The sequence below is a fragment of the Aricia agestis genome, chromosome 4 (assembly GCF_905147365.1).
Source record: "Aricia agestis chromosome 4, ilAriAges1.1, whole genome shotgun sequence".
NCBI classification, from domain to species: Eukaryota; Metazoa; Arthropoda; class Insecta; order Lepidoptera; family Lycaenidae; genus Aricia; species Aricia agestis.
Genome location: NC_056409.1, coordinates 12,637,743 through 12,659,566, shown reverse-complemented (window position 1 = coordinate 12,659,566; position 21,824 = coordinate 12,637,743). Strand labels below are relative to the sequence as shown.

Genomic DNA, 21,824 nt, shown 5'->3' with positions numbered 1-21,824 from the left:
ACGTGACGCTGTGGTGACGCGTAGATGCATTTCTAAAGTATGGAATTGACCTATTTGCAAGACGTCTCACGCAATTGAGTACAAATTTAGAAATGCATTTACGCGTCGCGTTGCGGTCTGATTGACCCGGCTGTTTATTAAATTTAATATTACAGTACCATCACCGCCAAATAACAAGCGGGAGACTGACGTCGACAAATCGCCGTAATGAAATGGCAACCTTCGATAGGCTTAAAGTTTCGCCCTTAGCTACCGAGGCTTTACGCGATACTGTCAGATTATTTACAATGATTGGGTAACGGGATCAGGCGAACACGACACTATTGTTCGGCGAAGTTACGTTCGTTATTAGTTATTACCGACAGCTTCTACCGCGGCTCCAACGAGACAACACTCTCCGTAAATGCTTTGGACTAATAATTAATTTTGCGATTTCCATTCCAACATGTTCTATTTGAGATTATTATTTAATGTGATCACATATTTATCAGCAAGCACGCGCCGTACGCGCAGTATTTTATAATTCGTTGTATGAAATGATGTGAAACCTCGCACATCCGTCCGCACCGTACGCACCGCATTTCGTGAACGGCGCGTACGGAGTGCGATCTGCTATATTAAAGAGTCTGTTTTTGTTGTAAAACTGCGTATCCATTTGAGGCAGACTCAGGGCGAGGCAGCCGTTCGACCCAAGGCCGCACAAGTAGAGACGCTACCTGAGGCAGCGTCTCCACTTCCTCTCCGCTACCTCGGTTTGCTTCAAGTCGAGGCTGCTCGGCCTGAGGCTACTCTAATGGATACGCAACCTAAGCGCAAAAAAAAAATGGAAGTGTATAACACTTGATATTATTTTATTCATTTTGGTATATAATGTAATGTCTTAGAGAACATTATCATTATACTTAATTTATTAAGAAACACCATATTGTAGCGTCGGCCTACGAGTGCTAGTAAGAGTGGTGCACTATAGAATAATCCATTATAGCTTAATTTAAAATGTTCATACTTTAGTCGAGCGTAAGTGAACATTTTCTCAGCCGAGCGAGCGTAAAGTTGGTATATTGTTCAGCTTCAACGTTAAGGGTCCTTAAATCTAAGAGCTTTTAAATCTTAAGAGTGTTTTAACGTAAAAGCGTAGGAATCAAATAGTTAAGTTTTAAACACAGGACTGTGTCACGGTTTACTTTTCCGATGTTTTGATTTTGGACTATATTCCAGCAGCTGTCGTGGTTACTACAGCCATGATACTTCTGTAAAGTAATATGAGCGTCCCTGGAGATACTTATACTTACCGAGTCCACAATTGAAGTAACTTAGAACGCCTTACGAACAAGGATATTTGCACAGCAAATAACTATACAAGAGTTGTCTATCTTCGTTTGTCATTTCACAAACAAATTTCAGACACAGATAAACTGTGGGTCTTTTCCGAAATGACCTGGCCCTCCAATAATTAAATATTAAGCACTGCGTAAATATTTTTACACAAGTGAAATAACTAGGACTTAACACAATACGAGTACACGAAATATTTCTATACAAGGTGTAACAAAACTAAGTGATAATATTTTAGGGGTAGTATGGGTTTTGCATAGTTCACTGTGAAAGAAGCGGCGCTAAAAGAGCAACATTTTTTTTGTGATTTGAACAGAAGCGCTCGAGCGTCATGAATTTTTCCATACAAAAGTAAAAAAAAGTTACTCTTTTAGCGCTGCTACTTTCACAGTGAACTGTGTATAGGGGACCCATTCACATCCTAAAGTATCATCACTTGATTTTGTTACACCATGTATAATAAGTAGCGAACATTTTTGCAATATGGAAGCCTCAGGAGCGCTCTGGAATAATTTTAAAGCCGCTGATGAATGAGGCGGTTTGGAAGCTCTCTGGATGCAATAAATAAGGAAAAACGAATAATTCTAACATCGCTGTCAGTTGCGTCCTCAATTTTTTTTCGAGGGTATATGGGTTTAACCAATCCATACCCTGTATGGGTATGGATTGGTTAAAAACGTTCTCGATCACTATTTAATGATAATCTAGTACGATCTGGGAAATTTATAGTTTAACGCTACTTGCCACTGGGAAATGTATGTCTTTACCACACTATATCAAACTGCTAACATTTTTGTCACTTTCTTGTTCCACAATCTACATTAATTATTATCTTCTTCTATGCTTGCTAAGGGAGTGGATGTCGGCTATATCTAAAACGGTAAGTTATCTTAAATAATTTATTAAAATTATTTATTTATTTATCTCGGACATCGTAGGCCCATTAATTAAAGCTAAAATACATAATTGAAGACGTGAGTGGAAGAATCGAACAAGTAACATTTCGTAACATACGGACAATATCTAATTTTTTCCTCAATTATTTAAATAAAACTTGTAAATTATCTACTTCATAACCTAGCTAATATATCTGGCTACTGGCATAGTTTTTCTATTTCAAATAATTTTTCCAGTCCTAAAGCCTCCATTTAAACAAAAAAACGGAAAGTTTTTTTTTATGTTACTTACCTTATTCCTCCACTCACGTCTTGAATTAATTAATTACTTAAAAACTACAATTAATAAAATACTCTGTTGTTTGTGTGGTACGAGAATGTGCCAAGATTTCGTTGCGTCGTATGTTAATATGATCAATTAATAGTATCTAAAGCCGTAAAATAATTAAAAGACTGCAGTGCTGCCACTTTTCAATTGCAGAACTTCAGACTGAGCTGAAAGTCTTGGCCCCACGCCAATACTTCTTTGGCTTTATAACTCTGACTGAAATCATGGCTTTCCGAAAGTAACACAATCTATACATATAATAAAACTGTAGAAATGACAATTCTGTACATTAAAGATATCCAAAAAATAATAAGCGGGGGCTGTTACTACATCGCTATAGAAGCCAAAACTGTGGTTAGTTTTTTGTCTGTCTGTCTGTCTGTCTGTCTTGTCTGTCTGTATGTATGTTTGTTCCAGCATCACACGAAAACTACTGATCCGATTTGAATGCGGTTTTCGCAGATATATTTGTCTTCTCTCAACTTAACATCTGGTGTACAAAAATTTTTCCCCCCACCTCTCCAAGGGGTCAAAAGAGGGGGTAAGATTTTGTACCAAACTTTTTTCTTTAACACGAAAACTACTGATCCGATTTGAATACGGTTTGCGCAGATATATTTATCTTCTTCCAACTTAACATCTGGTGTATAAATTTTCCCCCCTCACCCCTCTAAGGGGACCAAAGAGGGGGTCAAATTTTGTATCAAACTATTTTCTTCAATGGACTAACTTCATATTATTAACTGTATTTTTCAATTTAACATCTGGTGTATTATGCATAAAATTTTTCCCCCACTCCTTTAAGGGGGCCCAAGAGGAGGTCAGATATTGTATCAAACTTTTTTTAACATGAAAACTACTGATCCGATTTGAATATGGTTTTCGCAGATATATTTGTCTTCTTCCAACTTCATATCTGGTGTATAAAATTTTTCCCCCCCCAACCCTCAAAGGGGATCAAAGAGGGGGCAGATTTTGTATCAAACTTTTTTCTTGAATAAACTTACATCATCATATTAAAAATTTTCCCCTCACCCCTCTAAGGGGACAAGAGAAGGGGCAAGATTTTGTATAAAACTTTTTTCTTTAACACGAAAACTACTGATCCGATTTGAATACGGTTTTTGCATATATATATTATGCCTTATTCAAACTTAGCATCTGCGCCGCCCCAATGAACCCCCCCCCCCCTCCTGGTAATGTTGCCAAGCAAAAATATGTTGCGTCGTTAGTGTTGAGTTAATTCTTATTCCTTAGAAACAAACTAAATTATTAATTAATAGTGAAACATACAGATTTCGAGTGTCATTTGATAAATATGACTTTGCCTGGATATGGACAGACGGACAGGCTGATATTATATCTTTGTAATCGGGTTCCGTTTTTTACCATTTGAGTAAGGGTCCATAAAAAGGAGAGAATTATCCATTTCCGTTATTATACTATGGTAACGCCTACGGGAAACAGCTATCCATACTAATATTATAAATGCGAAAGTGTATTTGTTTGTTTGTTTGTTTGTCTTTTCTTCGCAGCCTAACGAAGCAACCAATTGACTTGATTTTTGGCATCGACTTAGTTGAAAGGATAGAGAGTAACATAGGCTACTTTTGGTCTTGGAAAAACATCATGTTTCTAAAGGAGATTTGCAAGAATATTCGTATTGTACACGATTTTCGAATTCCACGCGAGCGAAGCCGCGGGCAAAAGCTAGTCATATTAAATTATACTACATAGTATTATAGTAGTGTAAATATGAAAACAGTAATTACAAACGAGGAACCCAACTTAAGATTTCAATTTAAATGAACCGTTTTATGTTGGTCTATGATGGTGATCATGAATGCCACCATGACGCCACACACCATGATGCCACATTGAACGCAAGCTGTCTACAACATGCACGATCGATCACGTATAATTAAAAAAGAACATGTAAGGGACATACACGCTCGTATTATAATATTAATATCGTATTTATTGAAGACGTTAGTGGAAGAAGCAGTTATGTCAAGAAATTGCCGTTTTGGCATAAATGGAAATGGAGGCTTACGGGCTGGAAAACGATTTGAAATCAAAGAACCAGATGTATTAGCTAGAAAACAAATTTTACAAGGTTTGTCAAAATTTTAAGGGAAAAAATTAGTAATTGTCCTAATGTTAAAAAATTTTACTTATCTGGTTCTTCCACACACATTTTTAATTGTCCAAATTGGGTCAACGTGGAGATATATAAAAAATGACGACCATAGAAATCGATTCATAGGCCGATAACTACGTAATCTGAACCCAGCCGATAGAGCAAAACTAACATTGACATAGAGAAAATAAATTTTACAAGGTTTGTCAAAATTTTAAGGGAAAAAATGATATAGGTCCGTCATCTACCTGTGCAATTTCTATGATGCTACAAGTAGATATCAAAGTTGATGATGATGATCCTCGGTTCCAGCTTCCGCCGCCCCCCCACATCGAGCTGGTGATCAAGAGGCCGTACCTCAGAACTGCCTTCCAGCGACCGCTTGTTAAAGTACGACGTGAGTATTCTGTTACTTAACCCACCAATCCCCAAGCGGCACCCGGCTGTATAACAATTGAAAATCTATTATGTCTGCGATTCCCACCATCGAGGTAATTCAAACATAACAGTGTTCCTTTCGGTTGACTTCTTTAAGAGATTAGAGAAGAGGTTAAATTACTTATGTAGCAATATTTTCAATAACCTTTATAGTTGTATTGTATTGTACCTATACTTCAAACGGAGAATAGAGGTACAAAACTGCAAATAAAAATTTGTATGAAACTGTGTGCATCGTTATTTTGATTATACCTTTCACTGCAGTATGCGGTAGAAGTGGTAGAACCTACTTAGTTTACAGTAATTTTTTTCCGTAGGTTCAATTCAACAAAATACATCGCTAGAGCTATTAATATTACTTAATGACCTTTTTTTTTATGAAATAAGGGAGCAAACGAGCAAACGGGTCACCTGATGGAAAGCAACTTCCGTCGCCCATGGACACTCGCAGCATCAGAAGAGCTGCAGGTGCGTTGCCGGCCTTTTAAGATGGAATAGGGTAATAGGGGAGTTTGGGGAAGGGAAGGGAATAGGGGAGGGTAGGGAAGGGAATAGGGTAGGGGATTGGGCCTCCGGTAAACTCACTCACTCGGCGAAACACAGCGCAAGCGCTGTTTCACGGCTTTCTGTGAGAACGTGGTATTTCTCCGGTCGAGCCGGCCCATTCGTGCCGAAGCATGGCTCTCCCACGTATAAAAATACTTCCGTATCAACTTACCATTATTATTTATATTACGTACGTATCTTGAACTATCTTCATTAGATAATTCACTCGACATCATTACATAAGAAATCACCTTCCAGGCTATAAATTTTATCGTCGAGATATATATTTTATTAGTCGTCGGATTTACCACCTTGCTGAATAACCTATTAACATTTTCGTGAGTTTCATCACAGTTTCATTAACTTGAATCGCACTTAGATAATTATGACTTATTTATGTTTTGCTTTCATTTTTATAACTTTAGTACTAATAAACATTACGTTTCCAAAATACGCATTAAATCTATGACACAAAATATGATAGATTTATGCGCTTAGTCAGCGGAAACAACTCCTTTTCTTAGTCGTACTTAATACAGACATTTGAATATTATAAGCAAGTAGGATACGAAGAAACTCTTACATAATATTATAATAGATCTAAGTTCTAATATATATGTATGTACTAGGTACATAATATCGAGCAAGTGTAAAGTTGTTATTCTAAAAGCTCCTACATGTACAGACTCCGGGGTAAAACGGATTAGAAACAAATTAAAACTAAACCAACGCCCGCCTCGACCCGACCGCCCCGACCGCCTGCCAACTTGTGATGGAACGTTCTTCCGTCGGGGATATGATCTAATTCAAAGCCTTTGTTTTTTTTATTCATAGTTTTGTTATGATTACTAATGGAGGTTTATTTCATTCATTCAACGGAGTAATTTGATAAAAAAAGACCAAGAGCGAAATATTCTCCCTTCGTAAATGTACGTACCCATTAAAACTCTATTAAAAAAAACGTTTCAGCTGAAAAAAGGAGTATTTAAATATTTAAAACATATTAAAAACGGACTCGAACAGGCAAATGAAACTTTGACGATACAAAGCCGACCCAAACGCTCCCAGAGGGTGTCGGGTCACGAGCTAGGTGTAATGCAAAAACCGTGTCGCCTGAGAGCATCCTAACTAAATATCTATATATACTCTGGGAATTATTTACTCCCAGCATACAGGGTTAAGAAACTCCTCCCGTTTGCTGTGACAATCGTTATTATCTAACGAGTTTATAGTACAATGGAGCGTTAAAATCTGCTTTTTGCCGCCCTTAAAGGCCTACTGTGCAAGAAGTTGGGTTTAATGAACGGGCGTAAGTACTTTAATATACTCGCTTGTGAAATAACCACTCAAGTAAGCCTTTAACCTAACTAAAACGTCGACATAAAAATAGTCAGCTCCACGAAATTCATATATCGCTAGCATTATTTATGAGCACTTCCGTTTAGAGCAGGCAGTAAATCTCACATAATCTGCGTAACATATGTAAATAAATATGATATGTATGTTAGACCTTGAGAATAAACCTATAAGGATCGTTACGATGAATTGTATGTTATTCAGATTTTTAATTAGCTTATGTGCTTATTTAGCGCATATTGCTTACTGTACGGAAGAACTTATTTCCACGACGAGTTACCACTATAGTGGTAACTCGTCGTGGTATATATGTGTCCCTGAACTCCTGACCGATTTCGGCCTCGGCGACTTGACTTCACACTATACTATGTATTGCGGCGACGACGACGAAGGTATTTTATCCTCGCAGAAAACGTACGTGCACACACAGTACACGTTAGGATACCGTTTTCGTAATTGTAAGTGATTTTTGAAGGTGGTTTATTCTTAAGTTGGTCTATTTTTATGTCAAGATCGCGCCTTCTTTTTTCTTCAAATGAGTGGACTTTTTCACTTATAAGTTTCCGCCATTGTGCCCTATTTGATGCCAGTTCTTCCCATCGAGAGTGGTTCACTTCGCAACGCTTCATATGCCTTTTCTGAACATCTTTAAATCTGAGGAATTGTCCACCTGAACAACGTTTGCCTTCCACGAGTTCAGAATAGAGCATGCGTTTCGCATCGGACATCCTGGAAACGTGGCCGCACCAGCGTAGCTGACGTCGCATTAGGTAGGCTTCCATGCCGCAGATGTTAGCACGTCGTAGCACATCGGTGTTCCGGAGACGGTCAGTCCACTTGATGTTTTGTATATCATATAACAATACAGTAAATTACTTCCAACTTGGGATCTATAGTATAATATATTATGTATCTACCACACTAGCTGTGCCCCGAGGTGTTACCTGGGGTTTTTAGTGAAAGCATAAAAAGCGTTTAAAAAGATTTTTTTTAATGAAATAAGGGGGCAAACGAGCAAATAGGTCACCAGTGGAAAGCCACTTCCGTCGCCCATGGACACTCGCACAATCAGAAGAGCTGCAAGTGCGTTGCCGGCCTTTTAAGAGGGAACAGGGTAATAGGGGAGGGTAAGGAAAGGAAGGGAAGGGAATAGAGGAGGGTAAACAAGGGAAGGGAAGGGAATAGGGGAGGGTAGGGAAGGGAATAGGGTAGGGGATTGGGCCTGCGGTAAACTCACTCACTCGGCGAAACATAGCGCAAGCGCTGTTTCACGCCGGTTTCTGTGAGAACGTGGTATTTCTCCGGTCGAGCCGGCCCATTCATGCCGAAGCATGGCTCTCCCACGTATAAATTTTTCGTGGATTCATTTTTATTACCGTCACAATACACTGACCTACTTGTAATCAATAGTTAGATGTTGTCAGTAGCGTAGTCACTTATCACCCGCTTTGGCTCGGAGCTCTAATATGCAAATGCAGTGCCTCCGATAATAACGTGTATGATACACATCGCGCGGCTCGTGTTGGACTATTGTTCCCGCAGATAGTCTGTGTTCTGACGATGAAATCATCATCAAACTCATATCGCATATTTAATGCAACTAATTAAAAACTTAGTTCATTCCTCGTTTGATCAAGTCAGTTTCTTGTCAAACTACAAATTGGTGTTTTTATAAAATGTGAAATGAATGTATGTAACGTCTTCTGTTTAACGTATCTTATATCTTTAAACGAGCAATTCTTGTATATATATATATAAAATTGGAATCTCGGAATCGGCTCCAACGATAGTTAGGAATCATTTTTAGAAAATGTCATTTTATTCGTGTTTTATCGAATACCGCAAATATTAATAGCAAAGCTCGGTCATATAGCTAGTAATACGTTAAACTAAACAGAAATTATGTTACCGTTAATGTGCGTAAACCAGTTAGACTGCAGATTAATAAGGTATTCTGCAGATTATCTGGATCAGTCAGTTAAAGTGCAAAAAGTTTATTCTATTCTCATTAAATTACATAAAACAGGTTCTTGTTTGAATAAAACATGTTATTTAGTTGTAGAGAATTATTTAATATAATTATTTGGAGATAAGCAAAGGAATATTTAATTAAATTTTATGTAAAATGCTACTCCACTAATAAAATATAACAGATCGTATCAACTAGGAAAAAACCAATCAAAACAAAAACGGTCTTAGGTTGACAAGCTTAAGTCACAGAACTTTTACGAAGGAAGAGAATGCAAACTAACTAGGTAAAGTGCAAAAATAATTTCTTTTGTAATTTAAAAATTTCACACTTTAACGGATGGTATCAGGGAATCTGCAGTTTACCTAGGTAATGTGCTCATTAACGTATTTTGCATTCTAACTGTAACATATACATAGTATGATGTATATTCATGTTTGGACTGGACATAATATTCTGTGGACTGGATCAAACAAGAAGCGAAGCTGCATTTAATGTACCACTAAAATAGAAGAGTCGCAGTAATACCGATATTAACTATTATGAGTCTTAAAATATGTTATATCAAATATTTACTCAATACTGTGAAGTTTTAGTCAAAAATGTTATGTAATGTAGTGTTTTATACAGGGCGTAACAAAAATAAGTGATAATACTTTAGGGTGTGTACGTGTTCCTTGTAGAGAGTTCACTGTGAAAGTAGCAGCGCTGAAAGACCACATTTTTTTTTCACCTCGTGACGCTCGGGCCTTTGCCCATACAAAAGTGAAAATAAATTTTCGTCTTTCAGCGCTGCTACTTTCACAGTGAACTCTCTACAAGGAAAACGTACATATTATAACTTATTTTTGTTACACACTGTATATATTTCGATTTTTGTCTTATTACAAAATATGTGTACTTATTACATAGCATTTTTAATTTTAAGCTATTTCATATCTTTTATCGCGGGCTTTGAGCGCGACGACCAAATGAAGAAATTCTGTAACGAAAATTATAAACCTAACACCCCCCACGCCGACCGCCTGTCGCGTGCGACAAATCGTGCATCGTCTAACATCGTCTCAGTTCGGCAGACTTCGGCACGGTGTTTGTGCGTGCAACTAGGCGTATGCAAATTATAATTGCATAAGTTGATAAAACCGCTTTACCGCGGTAGTCCCCAAGTGCCACACGTATTTTTAATTTGAATACGTAGGAGGCGTAAGTTATTGGCATAATATAAGTACGTGCGAAATATAATCATCTGTTTCTGTCATTAAAACAAATTACAGTCGATTTACGTCTCCCGCCGGGGCCATCTCATTCATCTGATTCACGCTAATTGTGTATTATCTTCATAATTTTTCACCATTTTCCCGTAAAATTGGCTTTTATCTTTTATGTAACGTTGGAAATAAATTTACACGACAATTTATTCGCGTAGGTAACGTGGAAATGTATCGTAAAGCAAAGTATTAGGTAGCGAATGGCAATATACTACGTTATCGGACTTTAAGCTGCCACTCAATACAGCTAATCTACCCTAATTTATTACTGACTAAATCCCTATCATTTCAAAACGCGACAATTTAATTAATTCACTTATCCGCTCAAAAATATAAGCCGATCTGTAAACTGATTGAAAACATGACATCAATTTAATTTAGGTATCGTTCATTTTCAATGATCGAAGTTCGAAACAATCACTCGTGCTGTTTTAAATTATTTCTCGACGTGTTGATATAAGTAACATTTAAATTATTGATATAATATCGTAACTAAAACTAAAAATTATAGAAAACAAGGCAACAATAATGGCAGGATCAAACAACGAAACGTTATTTCTTAACGTTTCCTACTACAAAATGGTAATCTCATGAAATGTTTTAGTGAGTACTGACTGGTTTAAACATGAAACGAGGCTATAATCATGTTGAATTAGAAAATATGATATTCTTTATAAGAATAGTGAAATCGGAGCACTAGAGTTAACTGGAAATAAAATGAAGCTTCAAAAAACGACAAAACACTTCGAGAAAAGCTAGACCGCGCGTATTGCCCTTGCGCTTCGCTTGGCTCGTCTTGGCGGGGCACCGTGCCACCAGATAGGTACTACGAAACGCTAAAACGACCCTTCAAATTGTAACATTTCAGCGCCATCGTCGCCCAAGTCGTACGGTCGGAGCCGCAACACGGTGGCGGCGCTGGAGGGGCGCGGGCTGGTGGCCGTCATCAAGCGGCAGGTGCCCCTCGCGGGGAAACTCGTGCACGAGCTGGCCTGGGGACAGGGCTGGGGCTGGGTCACTCTACCCAATGGCGTGTGGAGCGGACGTAAGTGATGCCATTATTATGATTCCACTAATTGATGCCTGCAACTCCGTTGCGCCAAATCAGTTTATCGAGTGGGAACCGTACATTTTCTGAGAAAAAAAGTATTCTGTGTCCTTTCTCAGGACTCAAAGTAGCTCCATACCAAATTTCAGCAAAATTGGTTCAGTGGTTTGGGCGTGAAGAGGTAAGGGACAGACAGACACACTTTTGCATTTATAATATTATATTATAGTATGGACACGGAATACATACTAGTACAAGATATGGATTACAGCGAAAGTTGCTAATGCTTTGATTATCTGTTGTTGTGTAGAAGTTGACAATGTACACAAATTAAATGTTACACAAAATAAAGGCCTGTCTTTACGTAGAGCCATGATATAACCATTGCCACCATTATTGCAAAGATTTCTGGTCTCTATATGCACATTTTACAACTAATGTCAATCTTGGGAAATCATAGACGAATATTATGCCGTCTGGTCCAGTCAAATTAGGCTTAAATTAGGTAGGAACCTCGGAATTCGAGATACCCAGCTGTAAGTCTGTAAATATTTGTATATTGGCACCCTAAATGTTGTCTCAAAACCTACATATGGTAGGGTGTGCGCAACTATCACATTTCAAGGACATGGTTAGGGCATGATTTGCATCCCAGGTGTGGGATTGGGCAATGCGAAACGATTCTCTGCAGCCTATATTCAGGACTTTTGTTTTCCTTAAATTTTGAATTTTCTATGTTTAATTCCACGAAATTCATAACGTATTGCCTGTGTAAGCGTAGTCCATAAGTTTAGCTATTAAATAAGACCTTTTTTATATTCATAGGATATTTACATGAGAAGTATTGGTCAGATTAGTGTGAAAGCAAGGGGAAAAACTAAAATGGCTGCCATTTTACAACCGTGAGAGAGAGAAAAAATTTGAGACCCAATTTATTGACGAAATATACCATACATCACGAAATTAAAAGATTGGATACTGGTGTCGCGACACATTGAATATGGCGCGTTTTCGACCGATGGTGGCACCGATTAACCTGAAGTGTTACTTTGACCGCGCGCTCTCCGCCCTCTTTATCGGAAACGGTTCACCGTATAAAAATTTTTTTTGAACAGAAGTTGTAGAGAATTTTGTATTCTACATTATGGTGATAAATAGAAATAGCAAAAAACCCATAGGAAATGAAATTTAAAATTTTACAAAAAACAGTGGTAAAACCGATTTTTGTGACCTTCTGACCTTGAAATTTAATAGTTGCGCACATCCTACCATAATAAGTAGGTTTTGAGACAACATTTAGGGTGCCAATATACAAATATTTACAGACTCATAGCTGGGTATCTCGAATTCCGAGGTGAACTTACTATACTAATTGGACTAGTCTACATGTTCTTAATTGCTTGTATCGGTCCATCATTGAACGCAGAAAGGCCGCAAAAAGGTCAATATCGAAGAACAAAATATGATGGGCGACTCAGTTTTGCTGACCGTGCGCGTCATTTTAATTTATTATTAATACTGAAAATTAAGTTGATAATATACTGCGGCTAACTTCATTCCAGGCCTCGTCTGGTCGCACGAGGGCGGCGACTTCACGCTGCACGCGATGCCCATCATCCACCACACCAACGTGTACCAGGCGTGCTACATGCTGGACGGTGTCACGCCGTACGAGCTGTCCGCGTACGAGCTCGGCCCCACGGAGTACGACGACAGTGCGACTACCACAGACGACTGGGACGTCGGCGTCGACTGCGGGGACTTCATGATGTAAAGACGGTTAGGGCCTGTGGTTAGTCCGGTTTTAGTAACCTATCTGATGACTAATGACTTGTTTAGATTGTCTGGTGTAAAACTGTCCGAGAAAAGGGCAGGGCATACAAACGAAAAGAACAGAACAAAGGTTTGTGTACGAATAAAATGTTAATTTCTCAGATAGGTTATTAAAACTGTTTGTAATGACTAATGAGTGATAATATTATTTTCATTTCGGAACAAATTGTTTATTAAACACGTTCGGAGTTATTCAATATCTACGTGGTGAAGGTGTTTGAATTATAATAATTAGAAAGAAGATAATATAATATTTCTAATAAAGTGGTGCCAGAGGTCAGAACGAAGAGTCCTACAGGCATAGAAAAAATCATTTCGCCACTGATAAAGAAGAGAGATAATTTATGTGAATTGTTACAATTTGTTTGTCCGTGTAAATGTAAAAGTTGCTCAAAGGTTTGCTCTTGTGCTGGTCACGATGAACGCAAGTGAGGTTAATGTGCCAAATTGAATATGATATGAGCGTCTTATGAATTTTATATTTAAATATGTAAGAACGAGGACTCTGGTTCTTAAAGTTTTCGGTTTATTCGATAGGTGCATGCTCTATAGTCGTAACTGTGTAAACTGTGTTCTAGAAAATTGTGAGTAGACAAAAATAGAATCTCGTATACTATACGGCCTATAACGTTCAATAAATTAGACCTAGAACTCCTAAGCACATAGCCAACCATCCGAACTCATTCCTGAATCCTTGCGTTCTGATATTGTTCGATATAAACGTAGCGACGCGTATATATATTGAAATTTTAAATATATATAAAGTGTATTAAATTTAACAATATTGTAATATACCCGTTTTATATTTTTATAAGTTTTCGTAATGAGATCCTTTTTATTGTTTTAAATTTTGCAAATACGTGTAAGTGTTTAACTTTTTGAAATTTTTACGTCATAAATGCAGGGTAAACGTACTGCTGATATGGGATTCTCGTAATCTACACAATAATGTTCGCACAAAATGGAAAATCAAATATATTTTGTTGTATAAATTAGTCGTAAGAGGAACCATCGCTTTGTCCCCAGTAACACCAATAACGTCGTAACGCCATTTTACGTACGCCGCGGTTAGCGTACACTAGGTGTAAGTTGGATGTTAGTAGCCACTAGCATAGTACCTACTGGTCGGTAGAGTAACCCCCTCGCCCACTGGTTACGTTGAGTTGCGTCCCCCAACATTATGGTACGGGAGCCCTAGAAATTTGTTCTAGGGCTCCCTGACTATTAGTAAAATTATGTTTTTTTTTTTAATTGTACAATGTAATGATTGCCGATATTAATAACAAGATGACGCCCGCAACTCCGTTGCGCCAAAATTAGTTTATCGCGCGAGAACCGTACATTTTTCCGGGATGAAAAGTATCCTATGTCCTTTCCCGGGACTCAAGGTACCTCCATACCAAATTTCAGCAAAATCGGTTCAGCGGTTTGGGCGTGAAAAGGTAACAGACAGACAGACACACTTTCGCATTTATAATATTAGTATGGATTCTCTTTTATTAGAGCTTGGCTTTACACAGGTCCAATAGCTAGCCAGCCACAGTATTACAATATCTTTATATATAAAACTCAAAGGTGACTGACTGACATGGTGATCTATCAACGCACAGCCCAAACCACTGGACGGATCGGGCTGAAATTTTGCATGCAGGTAGATGTTATGACGTAGGCATCCGCTAAGAAAGGATTTTGATAAATTCCAACCCCAAGGGGTTAAAATAGGGGATGAAAGTTTGTATATAATAATGCTTCTTAACGCGAGCGAAGCCGCGGGCAAAAGCTCGTTCCATATAAATTTTGTATCTAATATTGTGGCTTGGCTATTCTAGCCAAATTAAACCTTAATAATATTTTTTTCACACTTTTCCAGTTTAGCTGCTAATAATAATCGTTTAAAACACAACTTCGAAGTAAAAGTGACTCAGGGGTTTTTGATCAATTCAATGTGTCAGTGAGGCGTTAGTTAATTAAATTGATATTATATAGATGCTATAATTCTTCCGACCTACCCAAAGACTGCCTAAAGTTATACCTTATTGTGTTGTGTAATGTCCTAGAGGATGTGAACACCCTTGCCTGCAAAGTTGCATTTTCAAGATGGAATCTTTGTTAAAATATAATTAATCTAGTTTCTGAAATTAATTAGTTGTTGCTTTAAAGTCTAATTAGTAGCAATCTTTACATTAATTTCTTAAATAACCTGTAATGATTAAATTTCTTTATAAATTACACACAGAACACGAGTGACTTTGAATTTATCGAGCTTTCAAATGTTTTTTCTGTATGAATCGAAAAAGTACAGATTTTAATCTTGAAAATGCTAACTGTAGATATGGTAGAATGTGTCTTTATGGATCCATGCAGTCGCGTTAACGTTTTAATGATATTAGTGAGCATAAAGGCTGCGCAAACGAGTGACTTTTTAGCACATAATATGCTAACTGACAAGTAACAGCTGCACCTCAGAGACATTTAATGATAACTTTAATGAGAATTAAACTTCCATTTAATGAAAAGTTTGACAGATAATGTATGGGGCTCATGTCAAAATTTTCATTTAAGGTAAAAGCACTAATGGCAGACGCTTTAAGGAGACATGGAACATTTGAATGTTGTAAAATATATATTTATTAAAATAAAGGATTGATAACTTCTTCCATGTCTTCAGTAACTCTTACAAAATAAAACTATTATGATTATTCACTGACAAATCAATTAAAAAATATATTATTGGTCTTTTTGTAAACTTAGTCATAACAACTAATAGATGACAGAGTCTTTATTTGCCTTTTTTCAAAAGGTTTCATTTACTTCATCATAGTAACTACATGCATATGAAATATTATCCACGTTGTCTCCAGATTCTTCCATGCTAAAACTATCTTTCCTTTTATTTTTATTTTTCATATATTTTTTCCCATCAAATTTATTTTCAGTCTTTAGTCCCCGTGCTTCTCTTGCAAGAGGCTTTTTTCTTCTTTCTTTTCTCAGCTCTCCTTTTTCTTCTTTTTACTGCTAAAAAACTAAAGCAATCTATTTTTAGATCAGACAAGGTCTAATATGTCAATTTTTAGGTACAGTAGTTCTAATTTGTTAGCTTGTTAATAGAATTATATTTTCAGAGAATATTGATGATATTTGCAGTAGAATACACTACAAAATAACTTTAGTATGTATTGCAAAATGTTGATATGAGTTCCACGTCATCTATTAGGTTTTTTACATTTTCAAGAACTAATAGTAGACATCCTTTATATTGTTAGAGAAAATGAATAAAAAAACATAAATAAACATTAATTAGTGTATACAACATGACCATTAATCCAATGAAATCAATAGAAATTACAAAAAATCTAATTCACGCCTTCCTTAACCTATTTGCTAAGAAACTGCCGAGCGCGTGTTGACGTGGTCATATTATTTACGAAAACTGATCCCATTTTAAAATTTTGTTCCCGAAGGCGTCCCTAATATATTTTTTCACGTCAACAGATAGCTTGAGAAGCTTATAAAATTTATAGTGTTGCGAAAAATTAGACTAATTCTTATTCTTATGGTATTTTTGTTGTAAGTGTCATCTATTAGTTCCGAGTCTACCATTAGTGCTTTTACCTTAATTACAGTCAGATACGTAATCAATATTCGTCTCTGAGTGCGGCAGTAAGTCTATTTAGGCTGTCCTAAGTAAAGGGTATCAAAATAAGAGAAACTACTTATTTAGACTTGTAATGACGCGATGTAGTAATGTGCAAATTATAAGAGGACTAAATGCATTTAATTATAATATAAATGTGCGTATTATCCAAATTAAATCACGTATCCTGTAGAATTGTTGACAGCATTTCACCAAATCTATAAAGTCGGAGGACAAAAGTCACTCGTCTGCGCAGGCTCCAACTGATGTCGATTATTAATAATGACGTACATGTTGTAGTGTGTATGTGATGTATGATCAGAACAGGAAAATTCTAAAATCTGTGGATGATAATATATACTGTAACATTGGCACCTGAAAGTGCAAAATTACCTAACGACAATATACGCTGTGTCCATCAAACCTCTATCAACTGTCTTAGGCACGGCACATAGAAATTTTTGCACTCGACATTAAAATTGACAGAGATTTTGTTTAAATATAATTATGGATTTTTAAAAATAGATAAAATGGTCCTGAACTCAAACATTTATGGTAACGACAAGGTGTAACTTAAATTCACTAAGCAAAATTTACGATTTAAGTCATTGATTCAAGTAAGTATTTTTACTTATAAAATTGTATACATTATTTGTATACATGTCCCAAAAAATTGTCGAATGCAAAATTAGCTAGCCCATGCCATAAAATAAACATGAAATATTTTAAATAGGTATATTATAGTCTGACCTTTAATGATTTATAGCTACATTTGTATTTTATTAAATTATTTTTGCAATATGTTTACAAATTGCAAATGAAATGGCCAGAATGTAAAATTGTTTGACGCTGGTTTCGTCAATACGCCAAAAATATTTTTATAATACCACCTTGCAAATTATTTTTAAAACCTTTGCCAAATATTGTATGCGCTGTTCTGTTTTAATTTCTAATATTCTATAAAGATAATATATTACATGAACATGTTAATATTTTTATAATTAAGTATAATAAAATAATAATAAAGTAGAATTTTAAAGCACACATCACACAACTTTTAAACAATTATGAACTCCTTAGTCCTTACATTATTAACGTATTAATCGGTAGTTACTTTTACCTTTCTACTACTATCAGCTGTAGATCTAGTTGCTAGATAGTATAACAATCTGACGAAACTTTCTTGCATTTTTGTTTTTGGATTATAGAACATTTTTAGTGTCGCTAACCAATAATGTTAATCGCTCATTAATTTTAATTTCATTAACAATTTTATTTAAATAATGCGAACTTATATTATTAAAAATTAAACAAAACCTTCCTTGGGATTCAAATTCAATCCAGTACTTACACAAATATTATAAAATACGTTTCTTCTAATATTTTATGGCTTCCTTTAACCTTTTTAAACGAATGTTTGGACTTTGGATATTGATGGAATTATTCTGTTCAAAACTGCCTCACGAAAAATTATACTATAATATATTGTGTGAATGTTTAACAATATTACTTAGTATAAGTATGCGTAGGTGTGCGTAGATAGGTTGTCGTCGTGTGTACGTACGTATGCGTACAGAAAATAGACATGTTCACTTAAATAAAATGAATGTTTGTATGTAACTTTTTTAAAATAAAATCCATTGCAGGATACATGTTGTTTCATTGATGAGGGAGAAAAAGCAAGAGATTATTTTTTGTTTAATTTTTTAAAATCTAGCTTCGTTTGGTAGGTTAAGCGTACCGGCAGACGGCAGTGTATATAGTGGCAGTGGTTTGATGATATTATTCATATAATATCATAATATTCTTTGCCTCCTGGCTCCTAGTAATGCATCTGAAATGACTGTTCTCAGTTTTCCTGTGTCACAACTCACAGCTTTTAAGGTTGCAAGTAGTGAATAGAAAACCGCATGGGACGGTAGGACCTTCTCCACTTATTTTCTCTGCATCATTTCTTCACGCATCAAAAAGAAATCAAAGCCTTTATTAACTGTACACTCCTCCACAACTTTTAGCTTTGTAGTTAAGCACTATAAAGACTAATATGGTGTGAGCCATTTAGGTCTGAGCTTAGTCAGGGCTAAGTAATGCTGCCCCACCACGCCATCTGTCGGTGCACGCGTCAGTCCATGATACCCTCCGCAGCGCCTGACGACCGCGGTCGCTCACTTGTTTAATCGGTACGGCTCGGTCCAAACTTTCGCACGACAGCTCAACTTTTTCAACTCGAGCAGACGTCTTCGAAACATAAAAAAATAAATTGTCAATATTGTCAGTGTGCACAGAAAAATGTTAAATCGATCGTAATTTTTATTTGTTTACATGGGTAATTTATAAAATAATAAAATATAAAAGATTTGTCTTCCATTGAGTGATAGTAAGATAAACGGTGTGATTACATCGATATGGAGAAAACTGGAGGATCCCGGCTGCTGCAAATGCAGGCGACTATGCAGGTAGGTTAACTATTAAACTACCTTAATGTCCTTAAGCCTTAATTTAAGCTTTATCTTTTACCCTAACCAAACAAACCGTATCTTAAATCCTAGCCATAATATTAGTGTCATCTTTTCATATTTTTGCCTTTTTAATTTAAATTCTGAAGGGAAGTAAAGTAGCTTCGCCAGACGCTGCGCAAAATTACTGTAATCGTTGCAAAACTACCGCTATTTACATAGCCTAACTGCACTGTACCTGTTGTTAATTCACAGTTATCCAAACATTCATTGCCCAAATGTTAACATTGCAAAAGTATTGTTCAGCGAGCGGCAACAATTACAGAAATCACGAGCAATGTGCGTCAACAATTTTATTCCGATGTTATGATGATATTGTTGAGCACATCCGCTATACTGATTGTTTTGGTCAGTCCTCGACCACTTGCGAATTTTGTAATACCTTACTGCCTTACCATATATAGGTAACTTCTAAAGTATTTACCAACCTTTTTTGTCTGACATATTCGATATTCCAAATCATATTATGTGCTACGTGCTACGAATAATAAAAACTAAGGAAGATTAGCTTTGTCCACACTGTGCCTTTTTCTGTTCGTTAAGGGCATGCGTTATAGCGCAGTCAACAGCGAACGTGAGGCATGCCCGTGACGCATGCCCTCTGACCGTATCCAAAACTTCAAAAATGACAATATTGGCGTTGGGTTCCTTGACGCATTCAATCATTGAATGAAACTCAATATATTTTTAGGTGTAATCAGTAAACATAGGTACATAATTATTACCATTTACCAGTTGCGAAGCAAAATTCATTCGTACTTATGAGTGCTATCTATTAATATTAAATTTCCAATGTATGACTTTTCCTTGAGCAGAATTTTCCTCATTTTATGCTATTTAAGTAAAATAAATATATACCATAAGTTATTATAATAAAGGGAATAAAGGTTTCACAAGGTTCTTTCCTCGAATCAGCATTGACCAAAATTCTAAAATAAAAAAAATAAAAACCCATAGATTTTGATGTTTTGAATTTGTCTTATAATATGAACCTGTTTTCTTTTTAACCTTTTTTATTCTGCAGGTATTAAAATGATAAAAAAATAGAATCACATCACGATAATGTTCACAGTAGATTTCATGGCTGTATCCTGATAAAAATTAGATCTATGACTTTGTTTTTGTATCACATAACTATAATATTCTGTAGTTCTTTAAAACTAATAAACACCAAATAAATTTTAGTAATGCTTCAAAGCAGCAAAACAATCATTGCTTATCTTTCGTTAAAACTCGTCATAATTTCGAGAAAAATACGCAAACATCAGCGACATTCAAACTTTTTGCAAACCCCACATTGCGAATCGCGATGATTCACTAACGGCCTTTTTAACAAATTCTCTCTCACTCAACGGCTTACGTAACGTCGTCTTCTTCGCACCCGCGGTCTTCCCGAATGCTGGAACGAGACGTGTGTCTCTGCTGCTGTGAACCTTGACCTCGACCGATACGACCGTTACTACACCCAGTCAATGGAACCGTACTTGTTTTACGTCTGTAACGTAAAGTTTCACCGAACTCAATTAGTCCCTCTTTATGCAGCTTTTTCTACAATAATTATTTTTACAAGTAACATAGCTCCCAGCGAATCTTCAATCGCGCACCATGAAACATTTCCTTGGCCCGCTTATAATTTACTTAGAAGAAAACGTAATTCCTATTTAGAAGACGTAAAAGACCAAATGTGTAAGTACCTATGCGTCACACATAAGTACATAACTAGCTATTTGACCAAGCTTTGTTCGGTATTCGATAAAACACGAATAAAATGACATTTTCTAAAAATGATTCCTAGCTAGATCGACTTATCGCTCCCGAAACCCCCTATATACTAAACTTCATGAAAATCGTTGGAGCCGATTCCGAGATTCCAATTATATATTATATAATATATACAAGAATTGCTCGTTTAAAGATATAAGATATGATACATGATACTCTTTAAGTTGGTAGTCGACACCAGTCACCAACGTTTTCAAATTGGTACACAATACAGTAGCAAACAGCACCAATTATTATATTGTCAAGAGTACGTCATTAAATTTAAACAGATGCAATGGGAGATGACAAGTTTTTCTGAAAATAATAACGAGGCTACCTTATGAAGTTATGACCATAATCATCATTAACGTCATAATGATGAGTTAATTAGGTATATGCGGTAATTCTCGCAAGTAAATAAGTACTTTTAAATAAACATTGCCATTTCGATGAGGCTTCACAATGCAGTCTTGATAACACTCGAATATGGTGTTCTCATAAATTAATGCGAAATGCCGCGCCAGGTATTTCGAAAGCGCTCTGATTAAAAACTCAAAACTCGAAGATCTGTTCAAAACAAAGTATCAAGATGACCATCCATCCATATTCCATACTATAATAAATGCGAAAGTGTGTCTGTCTGTCTGTAACCTCTTCACGCCCATATATACCACTGAATCGATTTAGCTGAGGTATAGACATTGGAGATACTTTGAGTCCCGGTATTGGACATGATAGGATACTTTTCATCCCGGA

At 36.3% G+C, this 21,824-nt stretch overlaps 2 protein-coding genes across 5 annotated transcripts in view; both read left to right on the top strand.

Annotated features, from left to right (window-relative positions):
• The window catches only part of LOC121725906, a 59,045-nt gene extending 45,110 nt beyond the window's left edge, over window positions 1–13,935 (top strand). Inside the window, exons 6-9 of the mRNA XM_042113081.1 lie at window positions 2,188–2,215; window positions 5,012–5,096; window positions 11,145–11,321; window positions 12,887–13,935. Of these exons, the coding sequence (XP_041969015.1) occupies window positions 2,188–2,215; window positions 5,012–5,096; window positions 11,145–11,321; window positions 12,887–13,098 (502 nt within the window). The 3' untranslated portion in view covers window positions 13,099–13,935. The remainder of the gene's footprint in view (window positions 1–2,187; window positions 2,216–5,011; window positions 5,097–11,144; window positions 11,322–12,886) is intronic.
• A 4,970-nt stretch (window positions 13,936–18,905) lies between these two features.
• Window positions 18,906–21,824, top strand: part of LOC121725900 (zinc finger C2HC domain-containing protein 1C-like) — a 29,300-nt gene continuing 26,381 nt past the window's right edge. For all 4 annotated transcript variants that reach the window (XR_006035459.1, XM_042113073.1, XM_042113072.1 and 1 more), the window contains exon 1: window positions 18,906–19,247. Coding sequence is in view for 3 of the 4 variants with exons in the window: in XM_042113073.1 (XP_041969007.1) it covers window positions 19,197–19,247 (51 nt within the window). In the remaining variant the exon portion in view is untranslated. The remainder of the gene's footprint in view (window positions 19,248–21,824) is intronic.